Source organism: Dioscorea cayenensis, chromosome 14 (genome assembly GCF_009730915.1).
Source record: "Dioscorea cayenensis subsp. rotundata cultivar TDr96_F1 chromosome 14, TDr96_F1_v2_PseudoChromosome.rev07_lg8_w22 25.fasta, whole genome shotgun sequence".
In the NCBI taxonomy this organism is placed as follows: domain Eukaryota; kingdom Viridiplantae; phylum Streptophyta; class Magnoliopsida; order Dioscoreales; family Dioscoreaceae; genus Dioscorea; species Dioscorea cayenensis.
Window position 1 is genome coordinate 1,278,321 of NC_052484.1, and position 27,677 is coordinate 1,305,997.

Genomic DNA, 27,677 nt, shown 5'->3' on the forward strand with positions numbered 1-27,677 from the left:
GGCCATATATTTCAAACAAAACATGTGAATGAACTGAATCTGATTCCAAGTTCTTTTAATTTATACTTTGAACTTAATAATAAATTCAACTTCATTTAAAAAAAAAAATTAGTCGTTGAATAAAATTCAAATTAAGTGGTCTCAAACTTGCAACTAGTTTGATACCCTTGCACAGACTTTGTATTGGTACTACATACATTAATTTATACATGTATATATATATATGATCATCCGTATGTAATTCATTAGGGTACGTATATATAACATTGTTGAGATGATGGACAAATACTATTTGAATGATGTAAATAGTCAAATAAGGGTCCTTAATTTGTTCATCACCTAAAAATTTAGTACACAATGCATGCAACTTGGTTTTAGAGAAATATGCAAGAAATTGCAGCATATATATATATATATATAATCATAAACTTCATATGCCAACGCACTATTTGGATTTACATTGACGTCGCCCTCACATGAGAGTGTTCACTCTCGAGTGTCGCAGTGGCTCCCGAGTTCGATCCCCATTTCACATAAGGTGAGGGCACGATTTGGTGGTGAGCGCGGCTCCCCCACGTGTTCAGTCTCCTGGGTTCCAGGCTTGTCGCCTTTTCTCATAAATAAAAAAAATAAATAAATAAACTTCTATATGAAAATGTACTGCCCAACAGTATTTAAGTTGGAGAAGCAAAGTTTAATTTTGCGACATTTATTCTGTATATTAATAATCTAAGCACATTTAAAATAATAACTCCATTTAATTAATTTTTTGTACTAAGTCAATTAAATTGTGCATTACTTTGTCAATGAAATTTGAAAATTGAAAACTAGTACAATTTTTTTTTTTGAATTACTAGTACAATTTAATTGTTCCCCATACAATTCATTCTTTTATTTATTTTTTCTTTTCTCAATAAAAATTTAAAAGAACAAAGGTTTTTTTGTTTGCATAGCCCTGCAAAAATAGAAAACCTTTTATAGGTCATTATAAAAATAATATTTACATATTGCCAGAAATTATTTTGTATACTTGTATATACCTTTCAGACTAAGAACGAACTAAACTATTTTATAATAAAAAAAACCATTATTTATCTTCCTCCCTTCATTTATGTTGGGGAAAAAAATGGAATAAAAACAAAGATAAATTTATATTAATTTTTATAAAACTTGTTGCTAGATCCATTGGTTTGTGGATAATAATTAAATATAATTTTATCAGAGTATATTAGTAATTATGCACTTGGACAAGGGGGCACGTAACTAATTAAGCAAGTAATTTTCCACAAAAAACTAATCACAAAGTCAAGCAAATAAACACTAAACACATTTAATGTGTTGCAAACGTTCGTTTTATATGTTTTAGAAAATCTATATATGAAAGCAGCCTTCAATATTCAAACCATTCCAATCTAAGCTTTTGCAAGGAATGAAGAAGATAACAATGATCAGTTCATCCACCCTCTTCCATCTCCTCCTCCTCTTCTCCCTCTTCTTCTCTTGGTTTCCAAATGCAAAGCCTCAAGAAATTGGTATATATACTTCTTAACTTCATATATATATATATATAATATATAGTTTTTAACTTAATTAATGTATATGTATATATGTATGTGTAGAGGATGAGAAGGAGTTTAGCTACATTCCTACAACCAATCAAATTTACTTACTACAATATTGTTCAGCTAATAAAGTTAATTTGCTCCTTGTTCTTATTATAATTTCTCTTAATCAAGTCGTATGTATGTCATGTATTGTCTTATATGAATTCATTTCTGTGTTATATAAATAAGACATGCATAAGTAATTAATCTCTAAAAATATAAGTGATGCATGAATCAACTAAGTTAGTGCATACCCTTTTTCTCATTGAATTTAAGATATCATAATAAACATGTATAAAAGAAGTTTTTTTGTATGCATGAATCTAATTAATATTAATTTAGGGAGTGTGAAATCAGTTAGTCGTACACTTCAAATTCAATGTCATATAAAGTGGGCCATATATTTCAAACAAAACATGTGAATGAACTGAATCTGATTCCAAGTTCTTTTAATTTATACTTTGAACTTAATAATTAATTCAACTTCATTTATTAGTAGTTGAATAAAATTCAAATTAAGTGGTCTCAAACTTGCAACTAGTTTGATACCCTTGCACAGACTTTTGTATTAGTACTACATATATTAATTTATACATGTATATATATATATATGATCATCCGTATGTAATTCATTAGGGTACGTATATATAACATTGTTGAGATGATGGACAAATACTATTTGAATGATGTAAATAGTCAAATCAGGGTCCTTAATTTGTTCATCACCAAAAAATTTAGTACACAATGCATGCAACTTGGTTTTAGAGAAACATGCAAGAAATTGCAGCATATATATATATATAATCATAAACTTCTATATGAAAATGTACTACGCAACAGTATTTAAGTTGGAGAAGCAAAAGTTTAATTTTTGCGACATTTATTCTGTATATTAATAATCTAAGCACGTTTAAAAATAATAACTCCATTTAATTAATTTTTGTACTAAGTCAATTAAATTGTGCATTACTTTGTCAATGAAATTTGAAAAATTGAAAAACTAGTACAATTTTAATTGTTCCCCATACAATTCATTCTTTTTTATTTATTTTTCTTTTTCTCAATAAAAAAATTAAAAAAAGAACAAAGGTGTTTTTGTTTGCATAGCCCTGCAAAAATTGAAAAACCTTTTATAGGTCATTATAAAAATAATATTTACATATTGCCAGAAATTATTTTGTATACTTGTATATACCTTTCAGACTAATAACTAACTAAACTATTTTGTAATAAAAAAAACCATTATTTATCCTCTTCCCCTCATTTATGTTTGGGGAAAAAATGGAATAGAAACAAAGATAAATTTATATTAATTTTTATAATTGTTGCTAGATCCATTGGTTTGTGGATAATAATTAAATATAATTTTATCAGAGTATATATATTAGTAATTTTGCACTTTGACAGGGGGGCACGTAACTAAGCAAGTAATTTTCCACAAAAACTAATCACAAAGTCAAGCAAATAAACACTAAACACATTTAATGTGTTGCAAACGTTCGTTTTATATGTTTTAGAAAATCTATAAATGAAGCAGCCTTCAATATTCAAACCATTCCAATCTTAGCTTTTGCAAGGAATGAAGAAGATAACAATGATCAGTTCATCCACCCTCTTCCATCTCCTCCTCCTCTTGTCCCTCTTCTTCTCTTGGTTTCCAAATGCAAAGCCTCAAGAAATTGGTATATATACTTCTTAACTTCATATATATATATATATATAGATATAATATATAGTTTTTAACTTAATTAATGTATATATATATATATATATGTATGTGTAGAGGATGAGAAGGAGTTTAGCTACATTCCTGGGAGTCCAAATGGTCCTGAACGTTGGGGAGAGCTTCATCCGGAGTGGGAGAAATGTAGCAACGGCATGATGCAGTCTCCTATTGATTTGACTTATCAGAGAGTTAGATTGGATCCAAGTTTGGGGATGCTGAACAGGAATTATAAGGCCACTAATGCAACACTGAAGAACCGTGGACATGATATAATGGTAAGCACGTTAATTAATATTAGAGTTTCATGCATGCATAACTTGATCGGATGTGTACTAAGGGTTTGTGAAGATTCAAGCTATTCATGAGTTGCTCAATCTTGACAATTTGGTTTATACTCATATATATATAACTTGTTGATATAAAATTTGGCTTAGTTTGGAATTGATTTAATTATATGGATTGGTGAATGCAGTTGGAATGGGTGGGTGATGCTGGTTTTTTGTCAATCAAGGGAACAGTGTACTTTCTCAAGCAAGTTCATTGGCATTCTCCTTCCGAGCATGCCATCAATGGCATAAGGTCTCTCTTTAATTTATTTTTTTCAAAAAAAATTTTATTTATATATTCTTCTGATTGAAAGTCAACTTGAAATTTTCCATATTAGGTCTTTTTGATAATAAATATATATACACATCTTTTTGATAAATATTATTGTTGAATTTGTTTAGGTATGCTCTTGAGGCTCACATGGTCCATCAGAGCCAAGACCTAAAAATAGCTGTTATTGGTATCATCTACACAATTGGTTCTCCTGACCAATTCTTAAAGAAAGTAATCATATATTTTTAATATTTTCTATAATTAAGTACTTAATTATTAGTTAACATGTCAATAATATAACTTCTTTTTTTGATAGCTTGAAAATAATATCAGACAACTTACAAACACCGGAGTTCTTCAAGTAAACGCAGGAGTTGTTGATCCAAAACATGTAAGGATAGAAGGCAACCAATATTATCGATATATGGGTTCTTTAACTACTCCACCTTGCAGTGAAAATGTTACATGGACCATCATTAAGAAGGTAATTAAGAATTTAAAATCTAAACATAGAATATATACATAAATATATATGTATATCTATATTATTCATGTTAACCTGTTTTGATTATGTTTTTATAGATTAAAACTGTTTCACAAGAGCAAGTGGACTTGTTGAGGGAGGCAGTGCATGATGTGAGTTTTTCTCTTTAACCTAATTACATTCTATTTAAGAAGTTTTTTTAATGATTAATAACATGCATTTTGATAATTGATTATTTATTTTCAGGATGCGATGAACAATGCAAGACCACTGCAACCAATCAATGACCGTTACATTAAGTTATATAAATCCTTTTCTTCAAAACTTGAAGCCATGTAATATGCTTCTTATAGCGCACATATATATATATATATATATATATATATATACTCTTGTAACACTGGTGATGGCTAAATAAAAAAAGAGTGAATTAATAAAGAGTGCTAATATTTCACATATAATTGTACTCTATATTCCAGACCATAATGTGGCCGAATTTTTCATCTCCAAGGGAAAACATTATTATTATTTGTCATATAAATTCCTAATTCTCCTTTGTTGTGTTGTAAACATTATTTTTCATCAACATGGCTGACTTTAGATTATTAGTAACCACTGGTTTGAATGAGAAAAAGAATAGATCTAGAGGGCCCAAAATGAATTGGCTTATTCGGAAAAAAGCCTTGTTTTTTGGAAGCTAATATTTCACATATTGTACCATATATACCAGGCCATAATATTATATATATATATCTTCGATACTCTCTATATATGCATTCTCCCATATATATATATGCATGTGTCACTCTCATCATTTGGCCCAAGACTCATGGACCGGCCCAAGACCAGTCTATGCCTAATCCGAACCCAATCCAAAGTTAATGTTGGACGGATCAGTCAAAGCCCGACCCAAATAAACATTGGATTGGATATAAATATCATTTTTAATTGATGAGTTGGGCCATGAGCTGACCCATTGAATTTATTATTAAAAATTAATAATATAATTTTTAAAAAATATCACAAAAAATATACAATGATAGAATGAGTAGATGCCAACCTAATTGGAATTTACTTATATTTTAGTTTTGCAATATTTTTCTCAAATGAAGATTTAATAATACTAATTAATTAATAAAATTATTCATTTTTATTTTATTTTTAAATCATCACAAAGATTAATTAAGTAAAGTTAAAAAAAAAAAAACAATAACGGGCCGATTCAAGCCGAATCCAACAGCCGATCCTAGCCCAATCTAATAATTGATCCAAAAAGCCAAACTCATAAGCTAGGTGATGGGCTTCATATTTAAAATTTGGGCCGGCCCGGCCCCGCCCAAACTATTTATGATGCTCGTCGGATTTGGGCTTGGGCTGGGCTAAAGTCTAAATTTTTTGGGCTAGGCCGGCCCAGCCTAGCCCAATGATGAGAGTGATCATGTGTGTTTTTGTGTGTTTATATCAAAACCTGCAAGGATATATATCAAACAAGATTGGTTAATTAATCTTCTATCAGCCGTAAAAATAAGGAAAGAATCACAATTACCAAAAGAGTGGTTTATTGAGAAGCAAATTAAAAGATTTGGTTTACACAAGTGGAAGATATATATATACGGTATTTATTGATGGAAAAATATTAGTGATGTAAAACAGCATTATCCAGCGAATTATTTCTTAAATGTTATCTTATGGTATTTTGTATGCAAATATTGATTGTGATATAAATAATATTAACCTTTTTAATTATGACAAGGACAAGTAAATTTGTTAAGGCAGTAAATGATATAACTTTTCTCTTTACTTAATCAATTTTTTTTATATAAAAGTGGATAAACCACTGCTTTATTAAAAAGTAAAAAATAAAAGTACAAAACAAAATGAAGAAAGACAAAAAAAAAAACACAACAGACCCTCATCAATAGTGAGTAGATAAATGAAGAAAAAGAAGAAAAAGCTGGACGGAAACAAAGAGAACTAGGAGGAGATGCTAGGTCGACGAAGACTACTGTTTGAAACTAAAAGCTTTCCCAAACCAAGAGGACGAGTAGAGGACTACTCCAAATTTAGGTTGTGCTCTGAATTGCCGGTGGAATATGCTACTCTAGCGCATTATGCATAATCAAGATTTTGCTTTCATGGTGCCATGATCAATGCAGGGACGCTACAACCCAAACAATGGGGGGTGCTTGGAGTGGATACCCACATGCTACGTACCATAACTTTTTTCTTTTTATTTTATTTTTTTAGTTTTAGTATTTGGTATTCTTTGAATATTTCATATTTAGGACTAAATTAAAAATTTTTAATATCTTCCCAAACTAATTAATTGATTTTTAATTTTTGATTAATTTTTAGGAAACAAATTATTGCATAGTGGAGTAATGTACTTGATTTGAAAATTTTACTTTAAAAATAGTTTAGGATAATCACAAATTTTATAATTGTGTTTTAATATTAAGATTTCCTAAATTTATTATTATTCAAGCAATTACATTATTAAATTAACAACATTATGTATGACAATACTGCACACATTAGTGACAAAATTAGTATGAGATGTAATGTTGATTTAGAGACAATATTATCATAATAAATAATTTTATATTTACAATGAAATCTAGCTTTTAGACAATATGGTTACAAATGATACTATTTCAATAAAAGAAAAGGAAACAATAGTGACGTGAAAATTGGTCTCGAAGCTAGGGTTATCACGATCAATCTTATTAGCAGAAACCTTCTACTTTATTTTATTGTACCGACAACATTCATCCTCACCAATAATATATTCTTCTCTTTGTAGCTAATATTATATATATTAGTATTTACAAGAAAAATTTTATAATAAAAAATATCAATCTTATTTTACTATTTATTAGAGTAAATTAGATTGCACACATAAGCCATTTTATAACACTATTTGCAGTGAAGTTTGCAATAAATGATTATTTTTTAAAAATATTTAATTTTTGGATTCTATTTACTCTGACAAAAAATGCATGAAAAATACACCTCTGATTTATATATTAATATATATAGATTAATACAAATTCGTTACATTTCCCATGTGCTTCATTCAAAAGATTAACACAAACTTTTAGACTAATATCAAATAAATTTCAATGAAAATTTAAATTATGCAAAAAAAAAAAATCAAACCAATCACCATCATCAAAGAAACCAAACAACTTTGTCATCATATTATCATCTTTCATCATTAAACCATCTTCATCGGCAAAGCCCCTATCAATTTTATTAATTAATCAAAACTTATATTAAAAATATATAATAAGACTACATATGGATGAGTATGGCCCGTTGAAATTTTAAAGAATTGCAAACTTTAGCTAATTTGTTCCCCAAATGTATGCTTAATTATAAAAACATCAAATCAATTAGAATCACCAAACAAATCAAACAACAATATCACCACAATATCAATGTTACTGATTTTGAAGCCAACGTGCTATATTTTCTGCCATATATCATCTTCATCCTTGCCATCATTAAAACCATCTTCATCATCAACATTATCAATTTCATTAATCAAAATCAATATTAAAAATATTGTTATAGATGAATGTGCTCCGTTAAAACTTTAAAATAATGTTCCCATTCCAAAGTTCTAGAACTTTGGAAAAGAAATAGATCTATTTCTTTTCCAAATGTACATCGAAAGGGCAATATCAAATCATTCAACATCATCAAACAAATCAAACAATATTATTATCATAATCGGTTTCAAAGCCAGCGTGCACTGGTCTATCTTCTTCCCTATCTCATCTTCATCCTTGTCATCATTAAAACCATCTTCACTATCATTATGAGCATAATTATCAATTTTAGTAATCAAAATTTATATTAAAAATAACAAAACTATAGATCAATATGACCCGTTAAAATTCTAAAAATAATGTTCCCATTCCAAACTTTAGACTCTTTCCCAGATAAATACTTAAAAAAATAAATCAAATCAATCAACATCATCAAAGCAATCAAACAACACTAGTCACCATATTCTCATTATGATCAGTTTTGAAGCTAACCCACCCTATCTTCTTCCATATCTTCATCATCATCCGTACTATCAATTTTATTAATCAAAACCCATATTAAAAATAACTAAATTATTGATATATATATATATATTGTTACAAATTTTAAAGATAATTTCTCATCCTAAAATTTTTTTTTTCCAAATGTATTATGAAAAAGTATTAAATCAATCAATATTGATTGTCAGTATGCTATCTTCTTCCATATCAATTCTTCAACCATATTATTATTATTAATAAAACTATCTTTATTGTTAGCAGCACTATCAATTTTATTAATTAAAACTTATATTAAAATAACAAGATTATAAATTAGTATGGGTCATTAAATTTTAAAAAAAATATATTTTATGATTTCGTCCGTCGAATACCTAGCAAACATAATCCATACCCAAGTAGAGTGGGTATTCACAAAAGCATTGATTACTTGTAAATTTATGGGTAAACAGAGTGATAATTAAAGGTTCTAAAAATATATACTTTTTAACACAAATAATATAATTAAAGCACTACTAAACAGATTGCAAATACAAATTCAAGCTAATTAAGTTGTAATGGAACGGAAATGGTGATGCTGGTTCACTTATGATGGCCCTAACAAATCTCTAGGGAAGGAAGAAAAAAAAACCATAAGGATTTAGGGTCTCTTAACTCTCTCCTCCTTCCAAGGTGAGAGCAAAAGGAGAGACATAATTCTCTCTTCTATGACATGTGACGGAGGTGGGAAAAAAAATCAATATAAATAAATAATAACTTTTTTGCAACAACGGGAGGTTTAAGGAAAATCAATGCAAATTTCTTCTTGTTTCTATTCCTCAAGTGAAGGATAAGTTAGATCATTTCCCAAATACACACACATACACACAAACACAGAATAAAAAAAATAATTTAAAAAAAAAAAGACGAAGAAAGCACCCTTTTTTGTTCTCATTTTCTGAAGTGAAAGAAATTGAGTGACAGAAAATAACATAGGCAATATTTCCAATGAAAGGTGCTTCAAAGGTGTCTATACCAGTACTTGTCTTGTCAAGTTCTAAATCAAAACCTACCACGTTTGATATCTAGGACATGTTATCAATGTTTGAGCATCTTAGCTCAAAAGCCACATCCCAGATTCCACACGCACACACACACACACACACACACACAACCCTTCAAATCTATAAATCAAGGAGTCCTCAACTCTCAAACTATTCCAATCTAAAAATTTTCAAGGAAAAAAGAAGATAGCAATTAGTTTATCCGTTGGCATCTTCTCGTCTCCCGTTCTTCAAAACAAGTAAACAATAATTATCATCTTCATAAAAAAAATTTAAATAAATTAAAAATAAACAAAATAAATCAGAATAACAAATTGTAACATCTCAAAATTAAAAACCCTAACTAAATTTACAATTAAAAATTTTGATATTGTTGATATTTGTAATAAAATAATTTAATTAAATTGAGTAAAAAATTTTAAATAGTCATTAATTAATTATGGGGGTTTAAACAAGAATAAATTAAATGTTATGGGTCATGAAAAAAGGAATAATATAAAATTTAATTTAGCTATAGCATATATATATATATATATATATATATATATATATATATATATATATATATATATATATATTTGTCTATGAAGAAATGGTTTGTGCTTTCATGAATAAAATGAAATTTATACTAGCAGGGCATTTTGGTAATTGCCCAGGTGATGGAGTTTGGTTGTTTTATAGGTCTCACTTGATAAAAAAAAAAGGTCAACGAACATAAGTCACGAGCTTGTTATACAAGCTCGTAAGGCATACCAGAATTTGGACAAATTCCATCTTCTTCGCCTTGAAAACAACAATTTTGTCGTTTATGATAATATTTGATTTGATTATATTTTCGAATAGAAATCTCATATTTGTACGCCGTATTTGTTAAGTCCTTTATTTTATTGCTGAAATTTGAAAACTTGCCGTTTTCGGCAAATTTCGAATTTCTCTTTTCTTTTTTTTTTTGGGCGGGTGGGGGGTTTCCTATCTTTCTTGGGGTCTATTTATTGTAAGCCTATGGGTTAAGATGGGAGGTGGTCTGGTAATAGTTCTTTAATGAGTAGTAAAGTTTACTTCAATTTCTGGCCAATCCTGATAATCTCTGATCAACAGATTAGAAGGCTTGTTACTGGCATTCGTGCGCGGATCAACAGTTTCAAGATTTTCATTGTATCAGTTTCTTAATCCTATAGCTATTCTCTTATTTTGCTCACAAAGTCGTCAATGTTGTTCAATATCGGTTAACAAGAGAGCAAAATAGGAGTGAAGATGAGTGTGCACGAACTTTGGTTTAGCATAGGACAAGTGGTAAGTATTTACTTATATATATATATATATATATATATATATATATATATATATACTTGATTGTAGTTGTATGGTTGTTGATTGAGTGATTGCTTTGTATGGAATCTATGTTTGATCATGTTGGTTACATAATTAGGTGTGTTTGAGATTTTATTATTTTGATTGATTTTATATATTATGAAGATATTGAATATGATATTATTGTTTTGGATTTATGATATAGTAAAATTTGTGTTTTGTTATGATAAGAACATAATATTTCTATTTGAAAAATAAAGATGTGATTGGAAGAAATTAATGAGAATATGTGATAGAAAGAAATTAGATTAAAATTGAAATTGAAAATATGGATAGTTGGAAAAAGGTAGAGGATTAGTGCTTGCCTAGTTGAGCATGTCCTTTGGCTTAAAAAAGTTATGTTGTGTGTTATTATCTTTCTTGCACCTGTCCATACATATAGGTGACGATACTTTGTACTGGTATAGTTTGATTAAAGCAATTACCATACTCACAGACAAAAGAGAAAAAAGTGCAATGGATGTTCTATCCATCCAAAAGATAACATCAACTGTAGCTGAGTCCTCCTGTTCCCGCTTCTCTTACTTCAGCATCCTGAGAAGAAACATAAGGGACAATCACTTTCCCCAAATCTTCTGATTCTTCTCCCCTTGGTAGGCTTCCTCCAGAATCAGTCCCTCTCATCCTTACTTCTGCAATTCGGGCAGCAATTTCTTGTGGGGTCGGTGGAGCACGGCGGGCCATCCTTTTCATCCTCATCTTTTCACCGATTTTGACTTATTCTTCTCTTTTCTCCTCGATTTCAAAAACAATCTTTTGGAAACAATTTTCGGATATTAGGGTTTTTTTATGTCCCCATTAATTAGTTATAACTTCCAAGGCACCCTTTCATATTTTTAAAAAATCTCTTTTTCAAAAATCCTCTCTCTGAATATTTTTATTTTCCCTCCTCTTTATTTCCTTTTCTTTTTTTTGTTTTTGATTTATTTTTATTTTTTTTGAATCTTTTAGAGACATTAAGAAACTTTCACTCGTTGGAGTGTTTTGCTTGTTGACTTCATAGGACCTCGGTCAACATATTGCTTGTTGTACCATAATGTTGTACCTGTCTGATTTATCACCATCTTCAAACCTGAACTGGAGGACTCTTCTTCTTCTCTTGGTACTTCACCTTTTCGAATCCACAATTTCTTGATTACAATAGTCTTCCCTCTGACTTTTCTTTTAATGATTGCCCTCGCTCATGTCCAATTATTCTTCCACTTTTCAAGTCTTCTTTCAATTTGTTGCACTTGGGTCTTATGTGCGGGCCTCTCCACAATGAAAGCATGTAGGCACTTCACTTTTTTTGGTTCTTCCCTTGCTTTTGACTTATTTTTTTCTTTTAATGTTTTGTTGGGCAGTTAACTTGACAAACACAACTCCTGAATCTTCTATCTTAACACTTGAGCTTTCTCCAATATACCCATTACCATGTCGGGCTTTACTAGTTCTTCCAACTGATAGAATCTCGTCAAGCTTGGCAAGCACTTTTTGTTCATGGAGTCCAAGGTCTTCTCAAAGATTGCACAACTTTTTCTTTACATATACTCAACTCTTCCTCCAAGCGCTGGTTTTGTAACATCATATCATTAAACTGCTCATTATGAGTTTATAGCTCAGGAGAAGATCATTTTTCGCTACCTCACCGTACTCACTATCGCTTTCAGTGGATGTTGTAGTCGATGTTGCAACATATTCTCGCAACAGCGTGGATCCATTCATCACGCAGAGAAAGGACGATGATGGTTGCTCGTACTTCCTTCATCATCTTCTTCAGCATACTATCTCGAGTCATCACTCCATCTAGCATTCAGTGATTTTTCTTTCTTTTTGAGAGTATTTGTACAATCGGCTTGATAGTGTCCAAAGCCTCCACATTCTCTACACTTGATCTTCATGAGACGATCTTCAATTTCTTCCTTTTTGTGATGATCTTCGACTTCTTCCTTTTCTTTATTTTAGACCATCTTTTCTTTGAAATTTCTTGCCTTGTGTCTTGTATCTTCTGAGCATGTCATGCATCTTTCTTGACAAGAAAACAATTTCTCTATCCTCTTCGTCTTCATCTTCTGTTATAACAGCATGTTGTAACTCCTTCTGTTTTATTGCTTCAACCTTCAAGGCTATATCTTCTATTCTTCTTTCAGGATTAAGGTTCATCTCATATGCTTGCAAAGACCCCATCACTCATCCAGCTTTCATAGTTGAAATATCTCTTGCTTCTTTTTATTGCCGAGATTTTTTTGCATCAAATCTTCTTGGGAGTGATCTAAGAGCCTTCCGGACTAGCTTTTTATCCGAGTACTCCTTGCCAAGTCGGTAGGCTTGATCTCGCAATGTCCATCAATTTGGCATTGAACATGGCTATCGTCTCATCTTCTCCCATCATGAGATTTTCGAACATAGTTGTTAATATTTGAAGTTTGGATTCTCTTACCAAGTTGGTACCTTCATGTATGGTTTGAAGAATCTCCCAAGCTTTCTTGGCACACTCGCATGTTGCAATATACTTGAAATGGTTCTCATCAACTCCTCCAAAGATTGCGTTGAGAGCTTTCCCATTGGCATTAGCTTTGCGCATGTCTTCGACACTCCAACTGCTTTTCTTCTTCATGATCACGTTCTTGTCTTCATCAACTAGAGTAGGAGGAGACCATCCTTCTTCTACGGTAATCCATGCACTCTCATCTATGGATTTAATAAACGCCTTCATGCGTGCCTTCCAATATGGATAGTTGGATCCATTTAGCAACGGTGGTCGTGTGACGGAAGCTCCTTCTTTTCCGGCCATCAATGGAACTTGTTAGGACCTCGCCGACTTTGAAACCAAAGTGAAAATGGTAACCAAGGCTTTGATACCACTTGTTAGTTCCTCCGATGTGGTTTGTGGGTATTAAGTAACACTTTAAGCACTCATAGAAGTCTCACACAAACCAATAAAGAAAGAGCACACAAACAAACACAAGGAGACACACAACGTTGGTAACCCGGCTCAGCGCCCACTCGCTTACGTCCCTGGGGGCCAAGCCCCGGAGATAAACAATCCACTAAAAGAGGTAAAAATAGATGAGTACAAACACTTGTCACTCACACTCTCAACAATAAAGATCACTACCCTCTCTAGATTGTCTGGTGCTCACACACTCTCCTCCAAGAATCACTCAAGAGTCACACCTAGAATCTACGAGCAAGGTAGCTTATATAGACGCCTCAACGTCCCAAATATAGCACATACCTCTTTTAGAATCTCCGCGGCTACTAATTTAGAAACCTTCCGAAATTAGCTGTTGCAATTCCCCGTTGTAACATAAGTTGCAACATGGCCCCTGATCACCGACTTGATCGAGTTCGTTACGCTATGGACAACCTCAAGACCCATCAACCTCCCCGGCCATGCTTAGTCCGAGTCGACATGACCCAAATCTTCCGATCCCGACTGCCGACAACTAGCCTACCTCCTCAGTTCCTCATCACGCAGTCCCCTCGCAAGGGGTGCACGTCCTTGTGTCTCTTCAATGAAACTTGCCAAACTTAGTCTTCAATCCACCTAAATTTGGTCTTCAAAGATTCTCCAAACTTGATCTTCAATTCACCCAAGTTTGGTCTTCAAATCTTGCCGTTAATAAACTTCAATCAATCTTCATCAAGGATTCTTCAAATCATATCTCCTTCATTCACACCATGAATAGATCTTTCTTTAATTAAGCTCCACCATTTTTTTAGTCTTCAATCATATCTCTCAAGTATGGTCTTGATATAATCTTGTCTTTAAGTTGTAATGCATTGCCAAAAAAATAACTCCACCAAGATCTTTAAGATAGCTTCACCATGATCTTCAAGATATTTGCCTCCATGTTATAAACTTACTAAAAATAGCTCCACCAAGATCTTCAAGATGTTTGCCTTGCACTCCAAGTTTCCTTGCCATGTCACAATGTTTGCCACATCATCAATTATGTCTTGTCATCTTGGTTGCCACGTCACTTGGTCTAGGTGTCAAATCATGCCAATAAATAGTGCGGTTGCACTAACAATAACAATCAATGTCCCATTGATGAATTTATACAATAGTCAATTTATACAACTTTCTAATACCCAACAAACAATGTCCCACTGACGAATACAAAAATTTGTGAATACAGAAATGATGGAACCCAGAAAATCTGCAGCCTTCTTTAGTCCCCTTAGAGCTGGAGAAACCTGAGAAACCTAAGAAATCTTTCATCAGTCCCCTGAGAGCTGGAGAAACCTGAGAAAATTTCTGGCTGACATACTCAAAGAACAGGCCAGCAGCATAATACTTTAATGTGTGGCAAAACTTGAGAAATCTTTCATCAGTCAAGTTTTACAAAACAAATACTTTAATAAAGGTTGAAAAACAGTAGATGGTGATATAAATCGCAACAAAAAAAAACAAAAGTTATTACAAGCTGCATAACTGGTAACTAAAGAGAAGAACTTAGCTCCATAAATATAACACAAATTATGTCTGCTACATCACAGGAGAATAAAATAACTCGATAAAAATAATAAAGCAGCCAAAAAATGTGTGATTTAGATGAAGGCCAAACACTTCCAAGTGTATGATCACTAGAAAACCAACAATCAGATTAAATCAGACATGTGACTTAGATGAAGGCCCCAACATAATGCAGAACAGGAAGACAGTCATAATATGGACAAACAAACAGGTAAAAAAATCAACTTAACTACTATTTTTGTATTAATGGTGATGCCTATTTTTGTATTAAACCATAAAATAAAATCTTATACTTGACAAATGAATTTTTTGGACAAATATGGTTAAATCTGACTTGTGAAATCATGAATTCGTACACTACTAATGTGGTTATACACTAGAATTCAAACCATTCTAAAGGGGTTATACATTGCAATCGACATTAATGGGTATATGTCAACGAACGGGATTCCTAGTCATACAAATAGAGTGTGGAATTAGCCTGGCTAGGATTTTAGCATTAGATTGGCTATGATTAGATTGGCAATTGGATGGCTACTAGCATATTTCATAATCTGACATATGATTTAAAAAACATACAAAACCCATACCATTCTTGGACATAGTTTACAGTGAAAGTATAATAAAAAATGGCCACTAGTTAAAAAATACCAAAGAAAGATTCATGCATATCAAGATCTAGATAGATGAGAAGCATAAAGTCAAACTAGTCTTTGCCACACGGCCAACAGGAGAAGGATCTGTCCTGAAATTATATGGCTTTCTATGAGGAAAACAGAAATCATATAAGAAAGAAGCACTATGTGATAAAACCCATAATGATTTTGTTGAAGAAAAACCATGAAACTCACCATTTTCTGTAAAGAGTTGACTCCCATGAGACACAGAGACCTGCAGAAGAAATTAAACCTGAGAAGTGCTTGTGATACAGCAAGCTCAAATGCAATGAAAAGTGCAATATTTAACTCACAGACATCAACAGGCCCATCTACTAGGCCTTCAGCAAGTAAAGTGTGAAATGGGGTGCCATCTGGGCCTTCACGGTGCATCACACGGAGTTTATTGTTGGTGTTGATTGAAGACGGTGTGGATTTGGGTTGTGCGTTGTCTGCAATCGAGGAGGATAGAAGAATGGAGGCTAAGCATGGTAGCTGGATTCGGGGTCTGAGAAGAAGCTTAACCCTTTTGACTTATGCTATCTCTTTTGAGTGTTTTAAGTATTTTATTAATGACTTGGTGGAGAACATATCTCAGGTTGTGTGTGCTGGCCAATAGAAGAATAGTTAGGGTGTTAATGCTGGCCAATGAGAGCATGTATGCTCATGCTAGTGGAGTTACTTTTTTGACTTAATATATATATATATAAATGGCAAGAGTGAAGCTAGTTAGCTAATGTGAAATCCTTGAAAAGTCTTCTATTTTTTTTTCTCTGGATTTGCTTAATCTCTCTCTTGCCATTTCATCAAACATAGAACGAAGTTCAGTATCCTGATTGTTGCTGATTCTCCTCTCTCTTCTCCAACAAACTGGTATCAGAGCTTGAAGCAAGGAGTCATGGAGGACAGTCCTGTGGTACTCTCACAGCCCTCGGTGTTGGTCTTCAGGGGGCGAGACTACGGTAGGTGGAGTCTTCGCATGAAGACGGTATTCCGATCACAAGAGCTATAGGAGCTCGTGGAGAAGGGTTTTACCGAGACCAAGGATGAAGCTGTTGACAAGGAGAACAGGAAACAAGATGCCAATGCACTGAGTATCATCCAACAAGCCGTGGATGAGCCAATACTTGATCGAATCGCGGAGGCGGAGACAGCGCACGCAGCTTGGGTCTTGATCCAGAAGCACTACCAGGGAATCACAAAGGTGGCTTCAGTAAGGAAGCAATCGCTCAGACAAAGCTTCGAGGTACTTCAAATGGAAGAGAATGAAAGTATACAAGATCAAATGGAAGACTACTGTTCGAGGGTGCTATCTATTGTGAACCAGGTTCGTGGGCTTGGGCATAAGCTCAGTGAAGAAGATGTGGTGGCGAAGGTGCTCAGTAGTTTGCATCCTAAGTTTGACTTTGTAGCAGTTGCTATTGAGGAGTCGAAGGATATTACAACGCACTCTCTGGATGAGCTGTGTGGGTCATTGCAGGCTCATGAGATTCGTGTGAATCGGGGTCTTGTAAAGCAAGGTGAGAAGGCTCTACATGTGCAAGGAGAGGGCGCTGGTTCTCATCATCACAAAGGTGCAAGCTCAAGCTCAAGCAGCTCTCTTGGTGAAGGTAGAGGACGAGGAAGATACCCTGCTCGTGGTAGAGGAAGAGAAGATCGAGGAGTTAGAGGAAGAGGATATGAGAACAGAAGCAACGTACAGTGTTTTCACTGTAAGAAGTTCGGGCATGTGAAGGCTAATTGCTGGTTAAGAGAGAAACAGCAAGAGAAGGAAGCAAACATGGTTACTGAGGAACAAGACACTAGCTGTTTGTTCATGGCTAGCAGTTCTCCGGAAGTTGATAGAGCATCCACCTGGCTTATTGACAGCGGCTGCTTTAATCACATGACAGGGAACAAGAAGATTTTTTGCTCTTTGGATGAATCTCTTAGGGAGAGTGTGAAGCTTGGGGATGATAAAGAAATGATTGTTCACGGTGTGGGAACTGTGGAAATTCACAATCAAGATGGAGAGCAAAAGCAGCTGCAGAAGGTTCAGTATATCCCTGATCTTGCGCACAATCTCTTGAGTGTCGGACGCTTGACATCAAGAGGCTACTCGTGGCTTTCAAGGAAGACAAGTGCATTATAAAGAGATGAACGGAGCCAAAAAGCATGTGATAATCAGTGCGAAAAACAAGGAACAATATGTATCCTTTAGACATTGCAAGCATTGGAAGGGTAAATGTGATGGCTGCTGGGCAAGACTTGAGTGAATTATGGCATTTGAGACTCGGGCATCTCAATTATAAAGGATTGCAGTTCATGGCTCACAAGAAAATGGCAATTGGGATACCTGAGTTGAAGCAACCCAGACAGTGTGAAGAATGTGCTATTACAAAGCAAGTTAGAGCTAGCTTTCCATCAAGAGTCTCCCGAAGATCCAATTCAGTGTTGCAACTGGTGCATATGGACTTGTGTGGTCCTATGAGTGAAGCTTCTTTGGGTGCTAATAAATATTTTTATTTGTTTGTAGATGATTATAGCAGGTGGTGCTGGGTGTATCTCCTGAAGAACAAGTCAAAAGCCTTCAAGGTTTTCCAGAAGTATCATGCTCTGGTGGAAAGGCAATTAGGAAGAAAGCTCAAGGTGGTGAGGAGTGATCGTGGTGGTGAATTCTCCTCAGCTGAGTTCCAGAACTACTGTAATAATCATGGCATCGAAAGGGAGTACACAGCTCCGTATACACCTCAACAGAATGGTATAGTGGAGCGCAAGAATCGGACAGTGGTGAAGATGGCTCAGGCTTTGCTCAAGACTGGAAATCTTCCGACAAGGTTTTGGAGTGAAGCTGTCTCAACAGCAGTGTATTTGATCAATAGATCACCTATACAAGCATTACAAACGAAGACACCTTATGAAGCAATGCATGGAGTCAAGCCTGTGGTGAGTTATTTAAAAGTATTTGGTTGCATTGCCTTTGCTTTAATTCCCTCCCAGAAATTACACAAACTTGATGAGAGATCAGAAAGATGTATATTCACTGGATACTCTTCAGAATCCAAGGCATACAGGTTGTTCAATCCAGTGACAGGCAAAATCATCATCAATAGAGATGTTGTGTTCCATGATGGGTCTTGTTGGTGTTGGGAAGGGCCTAAATCAAATGTACAGGCATTGGAGTTTGAAGAAGATAAGGAGGAGCATGTAAATCATCCTCTATCTTCTCCAATCTCTGTCAGGACATCAAGTGAAGGAGTGGAGACTGAGATACAGGTTAAGCACAGTGATGCTGTTGATGTCTCAAAGTCTCGAGTGGCTCTTACTGATGGAACTCCTCCGAGAAAGACCAAGTTGCTTACAGATGTATACAATTCATGCACATTTGCTATGCATGTTGCTGATCCAAGTGAGTACAGGGAAGCTGTGAAGAGTAAAGAATGGCAAGAAGCTATGAATTCAGAAATGGAATCAATAACAAGCAACAATACATGGGAGTTATGTGAGCTGCCTGCAGAGAAGAGTCCAGTTGGTCTTAAGTGGATTTTTAAGACCAAATTCAATGAAAAAGGAGAGGTGCAGAAGCATAAAGCCAGAATAGTGGCCAAGGGGTACTCACAAACTCAAGGGATTGATTATGTTGAGGTGTTCTCACCAGTGGCTCGTATTGAAACAGTTAGATTAATCCTAGCTCTAGCAGCTCATGCAGGGTGGGAAGTGTTTCACTTTGATGTGAAATCAGCCTTCTTGAATGGAGAAATACAGGAGGAAGTATTTGTCACTCAGCTTGAGGGTTATGTGAAAAAGGGTGAAGAACATCTAGTTTATAGATTGAAGAAGGCCCTATACGGATTGAAGCAGGCGCCCAGAGCCTGGTATTCCAGAATTGATCAACATTTCAAGGAGCTTGGTTTTGTCAAGAGTGAGAGTGAACACAATTGGTGCTTATTAGTCTTTATGTAGATGATATTATATACACAAGTTCTTGTTCTGATTTATTAGCTCAATTCAAGCATGACATGATGAATACTTTCAAGATGACGGACTTGGGTTTAATGAGCTATTTTCTGGGATTAGAGGTGAAGCAGAATTCTGATGGTTATTTCATTTCACAGCAGAAATACATTGATGATTTATTAGTTCACATGATCATGAAGCTTTGCAAACACGTGAGTACACCATTATCAGTAAATGAAAAGCTTGAAGATGATGACAATGAAAAGTTCTCAAACCCAGGGATCTATAGGAGTTTGATTGGGAAGTTGCTCTATGTTACACACACCAGACCAGACATTGTTTTTCCAGTTAACTATCTATCTAGATTCATGAATCAACCAAGAAAAAAATTCAATTCATTGTCGCAAAGCGAGTTGTCGAGATATCTCGCAGGAACCAAAAAGTTTGGGTCCGTGGTATTCACGGGAGATGATGGTGAATCGAGGCTTTTCTCCAACAGATCATGGGGAGGTTCCAAGGCCGATCGGAAGAGCACAACCTGAGTATTCTTCAAATTAGGCTCAAGTCCTGTCTCTTGGGGATCTCGAAAGCAGGAGGTTGTGGCTCTCTCCACAACCGAAGCAGAGTATATTGCATCCACGGCAGCAGCTTGTCAAGTTGTTTGGCTGAGGAGAGTGTTACAAGATTGTGGGAAACCATGCTCAGAACCTACTAAATTATGGGTTGATAATCTCTCAGCCATTGTTGTGGCCAAAAATCTTGCACACCATGGTCAGACGAAGCACATAGACGTGAGATATCACTTCATCCGAGGATTAGTATCAGAAGGAGCAATCTCTTTGCGTCATTGCAGCACTGATGACCAGATCACCGACATCTTCACCAAACCATTGCTCACTGAGAAGTTTGTGAGGTTCAGAGGCTTGCTTGGGATGAGATCGTCTCAATCAAGAGGGGGTGTTGATGTTGATTGAAGACGGTGTGGATTTGGGTCGTGCATTGTCTGCAATCGAGAAGGATAGAAGAATGGAGGCTAAGCATGGTAGCTGGATTCGGGGTCTGAGAAGAAGCTTAACCCTTTTGACTTATGCTATCTCTTTTGAGTGTTTTAAGTATTTTATTAATGATTTAGTGGAGAACATATCTCTGGTTGTGTGTGCTGGCCAATAGAAGAATAGTTAGGGTGTTAATGCTGGCCAATGAGAGCATGTATGCTCATGCTAGTGGAGTTAATTTTTTGACTTTATATATATATATATATATATATATGAATGGCAAGAGTGAAGCTAGTTGGCTAGTGTGAAATCCTTGAAAAGTCTTCTGTTTTTTTTTTCTCTATATTTGCTTAATCTCTCTCTTGGCATTTCATCAAACATAGAACGAAGTTCAGTATCCTGATTGTTGCTGATTCTCCTCTCTCTTCTCCAATATTTATCAGTATCTTGTTTTACTTGGAAAGAGGGGCAAACAATGGAAGATATCAGGGGTCAAATTTGGGGCCCTAACAGAAATATGATTTGAACTTTCGAAAACCACAATTATGCTAGAAACCCCGAAACCAAGCATCAAAAGTAACAAAGACAACAATGAATCCTTTTGACACAGAAGTGGGCCTTTCCTGAACTTATGATAAAGTGATTATCATTAAACCGATCGAGTCGAGAACATACTAAAAAAATTGAGAAAGAAGAACCAACTAAATTTGTACAGATGTATACTGGGAAGAGTTATTGTGGTTTCATAGTAAGAAGAAATAAGGTGGATATCAAGAAAAAGGAGACCCTGGAACAAGCACTTCAAAGAATGGTAGAGACACATCCTAATCTTGCAGAAATACTCAAAAAGAAAAACATAAAAATTAAATAAAAATTAAATGGTACTCATTTGGATCAATTTAAAGGGAGTAAGAGCACTCATATTACAAGATGAACACTAACAATAACCTGTACATTGGAACTCTTTCAAAGCCACAAAGGCTTCAATTTTTATAGCTTCTCTGGTGTCCATCTGTAGATTACATCAAGCTTGACAGATATCAAAAAATAGCAAAAAAACAAACAGTTTAAGAAGAAGAAAAAGGCTCAGATCTTGCCCCTCTGTTCTTTTGCATGGATAAACACGAATCAAGGGCTGCAACTAAAGTTGCCACGCCACCCAATTTCTATACTCTTTTATAGGGCAAATCATCATGGCCAAGACCATCATTACTAAAGAGTAAGAGTAATGCTATATAGAACGAAGCTACCACACGAACAAGCCACGTCGATAGAAAGACATACATGATGCAACAAAATGATTCATGCTGAATATAGATAAAATATCAACCAACAGAATTAAAACAGAGGCTCAGATTCAACAATAATGATGTTCTCCCATACTTCCCCCTCCCTCTACAACAACAAGAGTGGTGGTTGCCTACTAGGCCATCCAAGCCACTATGCCATCGTTGTAGAGAGACGAGGGCATGATAGAAATTTTTAGGTCATCATTGTCTTTGTACCTGATTTCAAGGCGAGCCGTGCTTTTGTGCCAAGAAATTCAAAGAACCAGCCACATGAAAGAGAGAGAGAGAGAGCCCCACACGAGAGAGACACAAAATAGGGATGATCTGTGCCCTAGTTTCTCTTCAAAGCCAAACGAGAGAGGGATGGCGGCCGGGAGTGGGGAGGGAAGCGGCGGCCGGGAGCACAGAGCCACACGAGAGAGAAAGAGAGAGAGAGAGAGAATAAGAGAGAGAACGACAGAGCCACACAAAGACACAAACTAGGGCTGATCTGTGCCCTAGTTACTCTTCGAAGCCAAACGAGAGAGGGACGGCGGCCAGAAGCGGCGGCCGATCGCGGGGGAGGAAAGCAGCGGCCGGTCGCTGGGGAAGGAAGCGGCGGCCGATCGCGGGAGAGAAAGAGAGAGACCCGCACGAGAGATACAAAATGCTACACTAATTTCTACTGGGAGAGAACCCCGAGAGAGAGAGAGAGAGAGAGAGAGAGAGAGAGAGAGAAAGAGATTCGCGACTGCTTTTTGTTTCTCCTTTTTTTTTAAATTAAAAAAAAAATCCATGTCACCAACCACATCATTCGTGTGGCTGGTTCGTGTGATGGCTTCGCCTCATAGCATTACTCATTAAGTAAAGGTAAAAAAAACAATAACGGGCCGATTCAAGTCAAATCCAACAGGCCGATCTTAGCCCTATCCAATAATTCATTCAAAAAGTCAAACCCATGAGCTGGGTCATGGGCTTCATATTTAAAATTTTGGCTGGCCCATCCCGCCCAAACTATTTATGATGCTCGTCGGATTTGGGTTTGGGCTGGGCTAAAGCTTAAATTTTTTGGGCTGGGCCAGCCAACCTGGCCCAATGATGAGAGCGATCATGTGTGTTTTTGTGTGTTTATATCAAAACCTGCAAGGATATATATCAAACAAGATGGTTAATTAATCTTCTATCAACTGTAAAAATAAGAAGGAATCACAATTACCAAAATAGTGGTTTATTGAGAAGCAAATTAAAGGATTTGGTTTACACTAAGTGGAAGATATATATATAGGGTATTTATTGATGGAAAAATATTAGTGATGTAAAACAGCATTATCTAGCGAATTATTTCTTAAATGTTATCTTATGGTATTTTGTATGTGATATTGATTGTGATATAAATAATATTAATCTTTTTAATTACGACAAGGGCAAGTAAATTTGTTAAGGTAATAAATGATATAACTTTTCTCTTTACTTAATAAATTTTTTTTAAAAAAAGTGAATAAATCACTGTTTTATTAAAAAGTAAAGAATAGAAGTACAGAACAAAATGAAAGCAAAAAAAACAAAAAAACAAAAAAAACAACATACCCTCACCAAAAGTGAGTAGATAAATGAAGAAAAAACTGGACGGAAATAAAGAGAACCGGGAGAAGGAGATGCTAGGTCGACAAACACTACCATTTGAAACCAAAGGTCTTCCCAAACTAAGAGGAGTAGATAACTACTCCGCTCTGAATCACCGGTGAAATCTGCTCCTCTAACGCATTAAGTCTTGTATAATTAATTAAATTTTGATAATATAATCAATATTTTGCTTTCATGGTGCCATGATCAATGCAAGGACACTACAACCCAAACAATGGGTGCTTGGAGTGGATACCCACATGCTACGTACCATAACTTTTTTCTTTTTATTTTATTTTTTTAGTTTTAGTATTTCGTATTCTTTGAATATTTTATATTTAGGACTAAATTAAAATTTTAATATCTCCCAAACTAAATAATTGATTTTAATTTTGATTAATTTTTAGGAAACAAATTTTACTTGATTTGAAAATTTTACTTGAAAAATAGTTTAGGATAATCACTAATTTTATAATTGTGTTTTAATATTAAAATTTCCTAAATTTATTATTATTCAAGCAATTACATTATTAAATTAACAACATTATTTATGACAATACTGTACACATTAGTGACAAAATTAGTATTAGATGTAATGTTGATTTAGAGACAATATTATCATAATAAAAAATTACATATTTATAATGAACTCTAGCTCTTAAACAATATAGTCACAAATGATACTATTTCTATAAAAGAAAAAGAAACAATAGTGAAGTGAAGATTGGTCTTGAAGATACGGTTATCACGATCAATCTTATTAGCAGAAAACTTCTACTTTATTTTATTATATCGGAAATATTTGTCCGGGTAAATTTTTCGTATCAGAGCATGATGGTGATTTTCAGTTTTGTCGATTTGTATTTGTTTCATCAGTCATTAGATATTAATTTGTCATTGACGAGTGACATTGCGATTTTTCCGGCCACTTTAGATGACGGGCGGCCGGAAATCGCCACGCCACCTTTTAAGTGAGTCGAGTCCAGCATCCTCTCCGACCGGGATGAGAGAAAATATAAAAAAAAAAAGTGACGTGGCATTTCCGGCCGCCACGTCATCTAAATTTGGCCGGAAAATCCCAAGTGACCACCCGGTGAAAACAAATTAATATCTAATGACCAAAAAGAAACAAATTGAAACACAATGACCAAAATGGAAATCAGCCATAACACAGTGACCACATGAAAAATTTACCCACATTTGTCCTCACCAATAATATATTCTTCTCTTTGTGGCTAATATTATATATATTAGTATTTACAAGAAAATTTTATAATAAAAAATATCAATCTTATTTTACTATTTATTAGAGTAAATTAGGTTGCACACATAAGCCATTTTATAACACTATTTGCAGTGAAGTTTGCAGTAAATGATTATTTTTAAAAAATATTTAATTTTGGATTCTATTTACTCTGACAAAAAATGCATGAAAAATACGCCTCTGATTTATATATAGATTAATACAAATTTGTTACATTTCCCATGTGCTTCATTCAAAAGATTAACACAAACTTTTAGACTAATATCAAATAAATTTTAATGAAAAAAAAAAAATTCGAATCAATCACCATCATCAAAGAAACCAAACAACTTTGTCATCATATTATCATCATTCATCATTAAACCATCTTCATCGGCAAAGCCCCTATCAATTTTATTAATTAATCAAAACTTATATTAAAAATATATAATAAGACTACATATGGATGAGTATGGCCCGTTGAAATTTTTAAAAATTGCAAACTTTAGATAATTTGTTCGCCAGATGTATGCTTAATTATAAAAACATCAAATCAATTAGAATCGCCAAACAAATCAAACAACAATATCACCACAATATCAATGTTACTGATTTTCAAGCCAACGTGCTATATTTTCTGCCATATACCATCTTCATCCTTGCCATCATTAAAACCATCTTCATCATCAACATTATCAATTTCATTAATCAAAATCAATATTAAAAATATTGTTATAGATGAATGTGCTCCGCGCGTTAAAACTTTAAAAATAATGTTCCCATTCCAAAGTTCTATTTCTTTTCCAAATGTACATTGAAAGGGCAATATCAAATCATTCAACATCATCAAACAAATCAAACAACATTATTACCATACTATCATCATAATCGGTTTCAAAGCCAGCGTACACTAGTCTATCTTCTTCCCTATCTCATCTTCATCCTTGTCATCATTAAAACCATCTTCACTATCATTATCAGCATAATTATCAATTTTAGTAATCAAAATCTATATTAAAAATAACAAAACTATAGATCAATATGACCCGTTAAAATTCTAAAAATAATGTTCCCATTCCAAATTTTAGACTCTTTCCCAGATAAATACTTAAAAAAACAAATCAAATCAATCAACATCATCAAAGCAATCAAACAACACTAGTCACCATATTCTCATTATGATCAGTTTTGAAGCTAACCTACGCTATCTTCTTCCATATCTTCATCATCATCCGTACTATCAATTTTATTAATCAAAACCCATATTAAAAATAACTAAATTATTATTTTTTTGAATAATAGACGACAAGCGCCCTTTTATATGAATATAAACAGTACTGGAACCCGGATGTACAGTGTATGTACAGTATGAAAATAGTATAAGAATCTCGGGTAAACAGTGTATAAACAGTACATTGAACAGTCCTATTGGGGGAGGGATTTGAACCCATGACCTCCCCCTTATACTTTGGTGTCATACCATGGGGCTATCCAGTGGTTGACTAAATTATTGATAAGTATATATATCTTGTTAAAAATTTTAAAGATAATTTCCCATGCTAAAATTTTTTTTTTCCAAATGTATGATGAAAAAGTATTAAATCAATCAATATTGATAGTCAGATAAATCAAACAACACTATCACCGTATTATCATCGGTCCATATCAATTCTTCAACCATATTATTATTAAAACTATCTTCATTGTTAGCAGCACTATCAATTTTATTAATTAAAACTTATATTAAAATAATAAGATTATAAATTAATATGGCCCATTAAATTTTTTAAAAAATATATTTTATGATTTCGTCCGTCGAATACCTAGCAAACATAATCCATACCCAAGTAGAGCGGATATTCACAAAAGCATTGATTACTTGTAAATTTATGGGTAAACGGAGGGATAATTAAAGGTTCTAAAAATATATACTTTTTAAAACAAATAATATTTTTTTAAAAAAATTGAAACCTTATTTTACTTCTAATTTCAAATAGAACAATAGTTAGTAGCGCTTATTTTTACCTCTTTATTATTTTAATTTTATTCCTTAAAAATACGTAAGTGAAATTAATATTCCTAAAAAGATAGATATTGCATAAATTGCTAAAATTTTAGAAGGATTTATAATATATATATATATATACTCTCCATAAAATCTAAGTACACGTATATCTGGAATATTTTTAAAATATTTTTATTTACTTTTTTTATTTACTTAGCTTAATTTAATTTGTATTTGCAACTAAACCGACCATTTTTTTTATTTGCAATTAAAAATGGAGTCAATACCTACTTTTGGTATGATAGGTGGTACTCGGGGATTTCTCTGAAAGACCATTGGCCTCTTCTTTTTAATGACTACATATTCCCTTGGATCACTATTCGTCAGGTTACCGAACAATAAAACTCCCCTGAAAATCTCTTCTTCAACTGTAATACCGATGAATTTTCTTCTCTTTTGGAGATAATGCCTGATTGCTTAAGTGGACTAGAAGACTTTTACACTTGGCCTCTGAATAAAAGTGGAATCTTCTGGGTAAAATCTTTTTACAAGTTTATTATCGATGGAGGAATTCGCTGTCCACTTTATAAGTAGTTCTGGAAAATTAGA

General features: G+C 33.8%; 1 protein-coding gene across 2 annotated transcripts; it reads left to right on the top strand.

Moving 5' to 3' along the window:
* Positions 1–1,413: 1,413 nt before the first annotated feature.
* Positions 1,414–4,919, top strand: LOC120275991 (dioscorin dioA3-like). 2 transcript variants are annotated; one of them, XM_039282731.1, is made up of 7 exons: positions 1,414–1,532; positions 3,388–3,605; positions 3,803–3,909; positions 4,059–4,161; positions 4,247–4,414; positions 4,513–4,566; positions 4,661–4,919. In XM_039282731.1, exons 1-7 carry the CDS (start codon positions 1,430–1,432, stop codon positions 4,751–4,753), a joined length of 846 nt encoding a protein of 281 aa, XP_039138665.1. In that variant the 5' UTR covers positions 1,414–1,429; the 3' UTR covers positions 4,754–4,919. The 2 variants fall into 2 exon arrangements, with proteins under 2 accessions (XP_039138665.1, XP_039138664.1); XM_039282730.1 differs by lacking the exon at positions 1,414–1,532 and adding an exon at positions 3,031–3,286.
* The last annotated feature ends 22,758 nt before the right edge of the window (positions 4,920–27,677 follow it).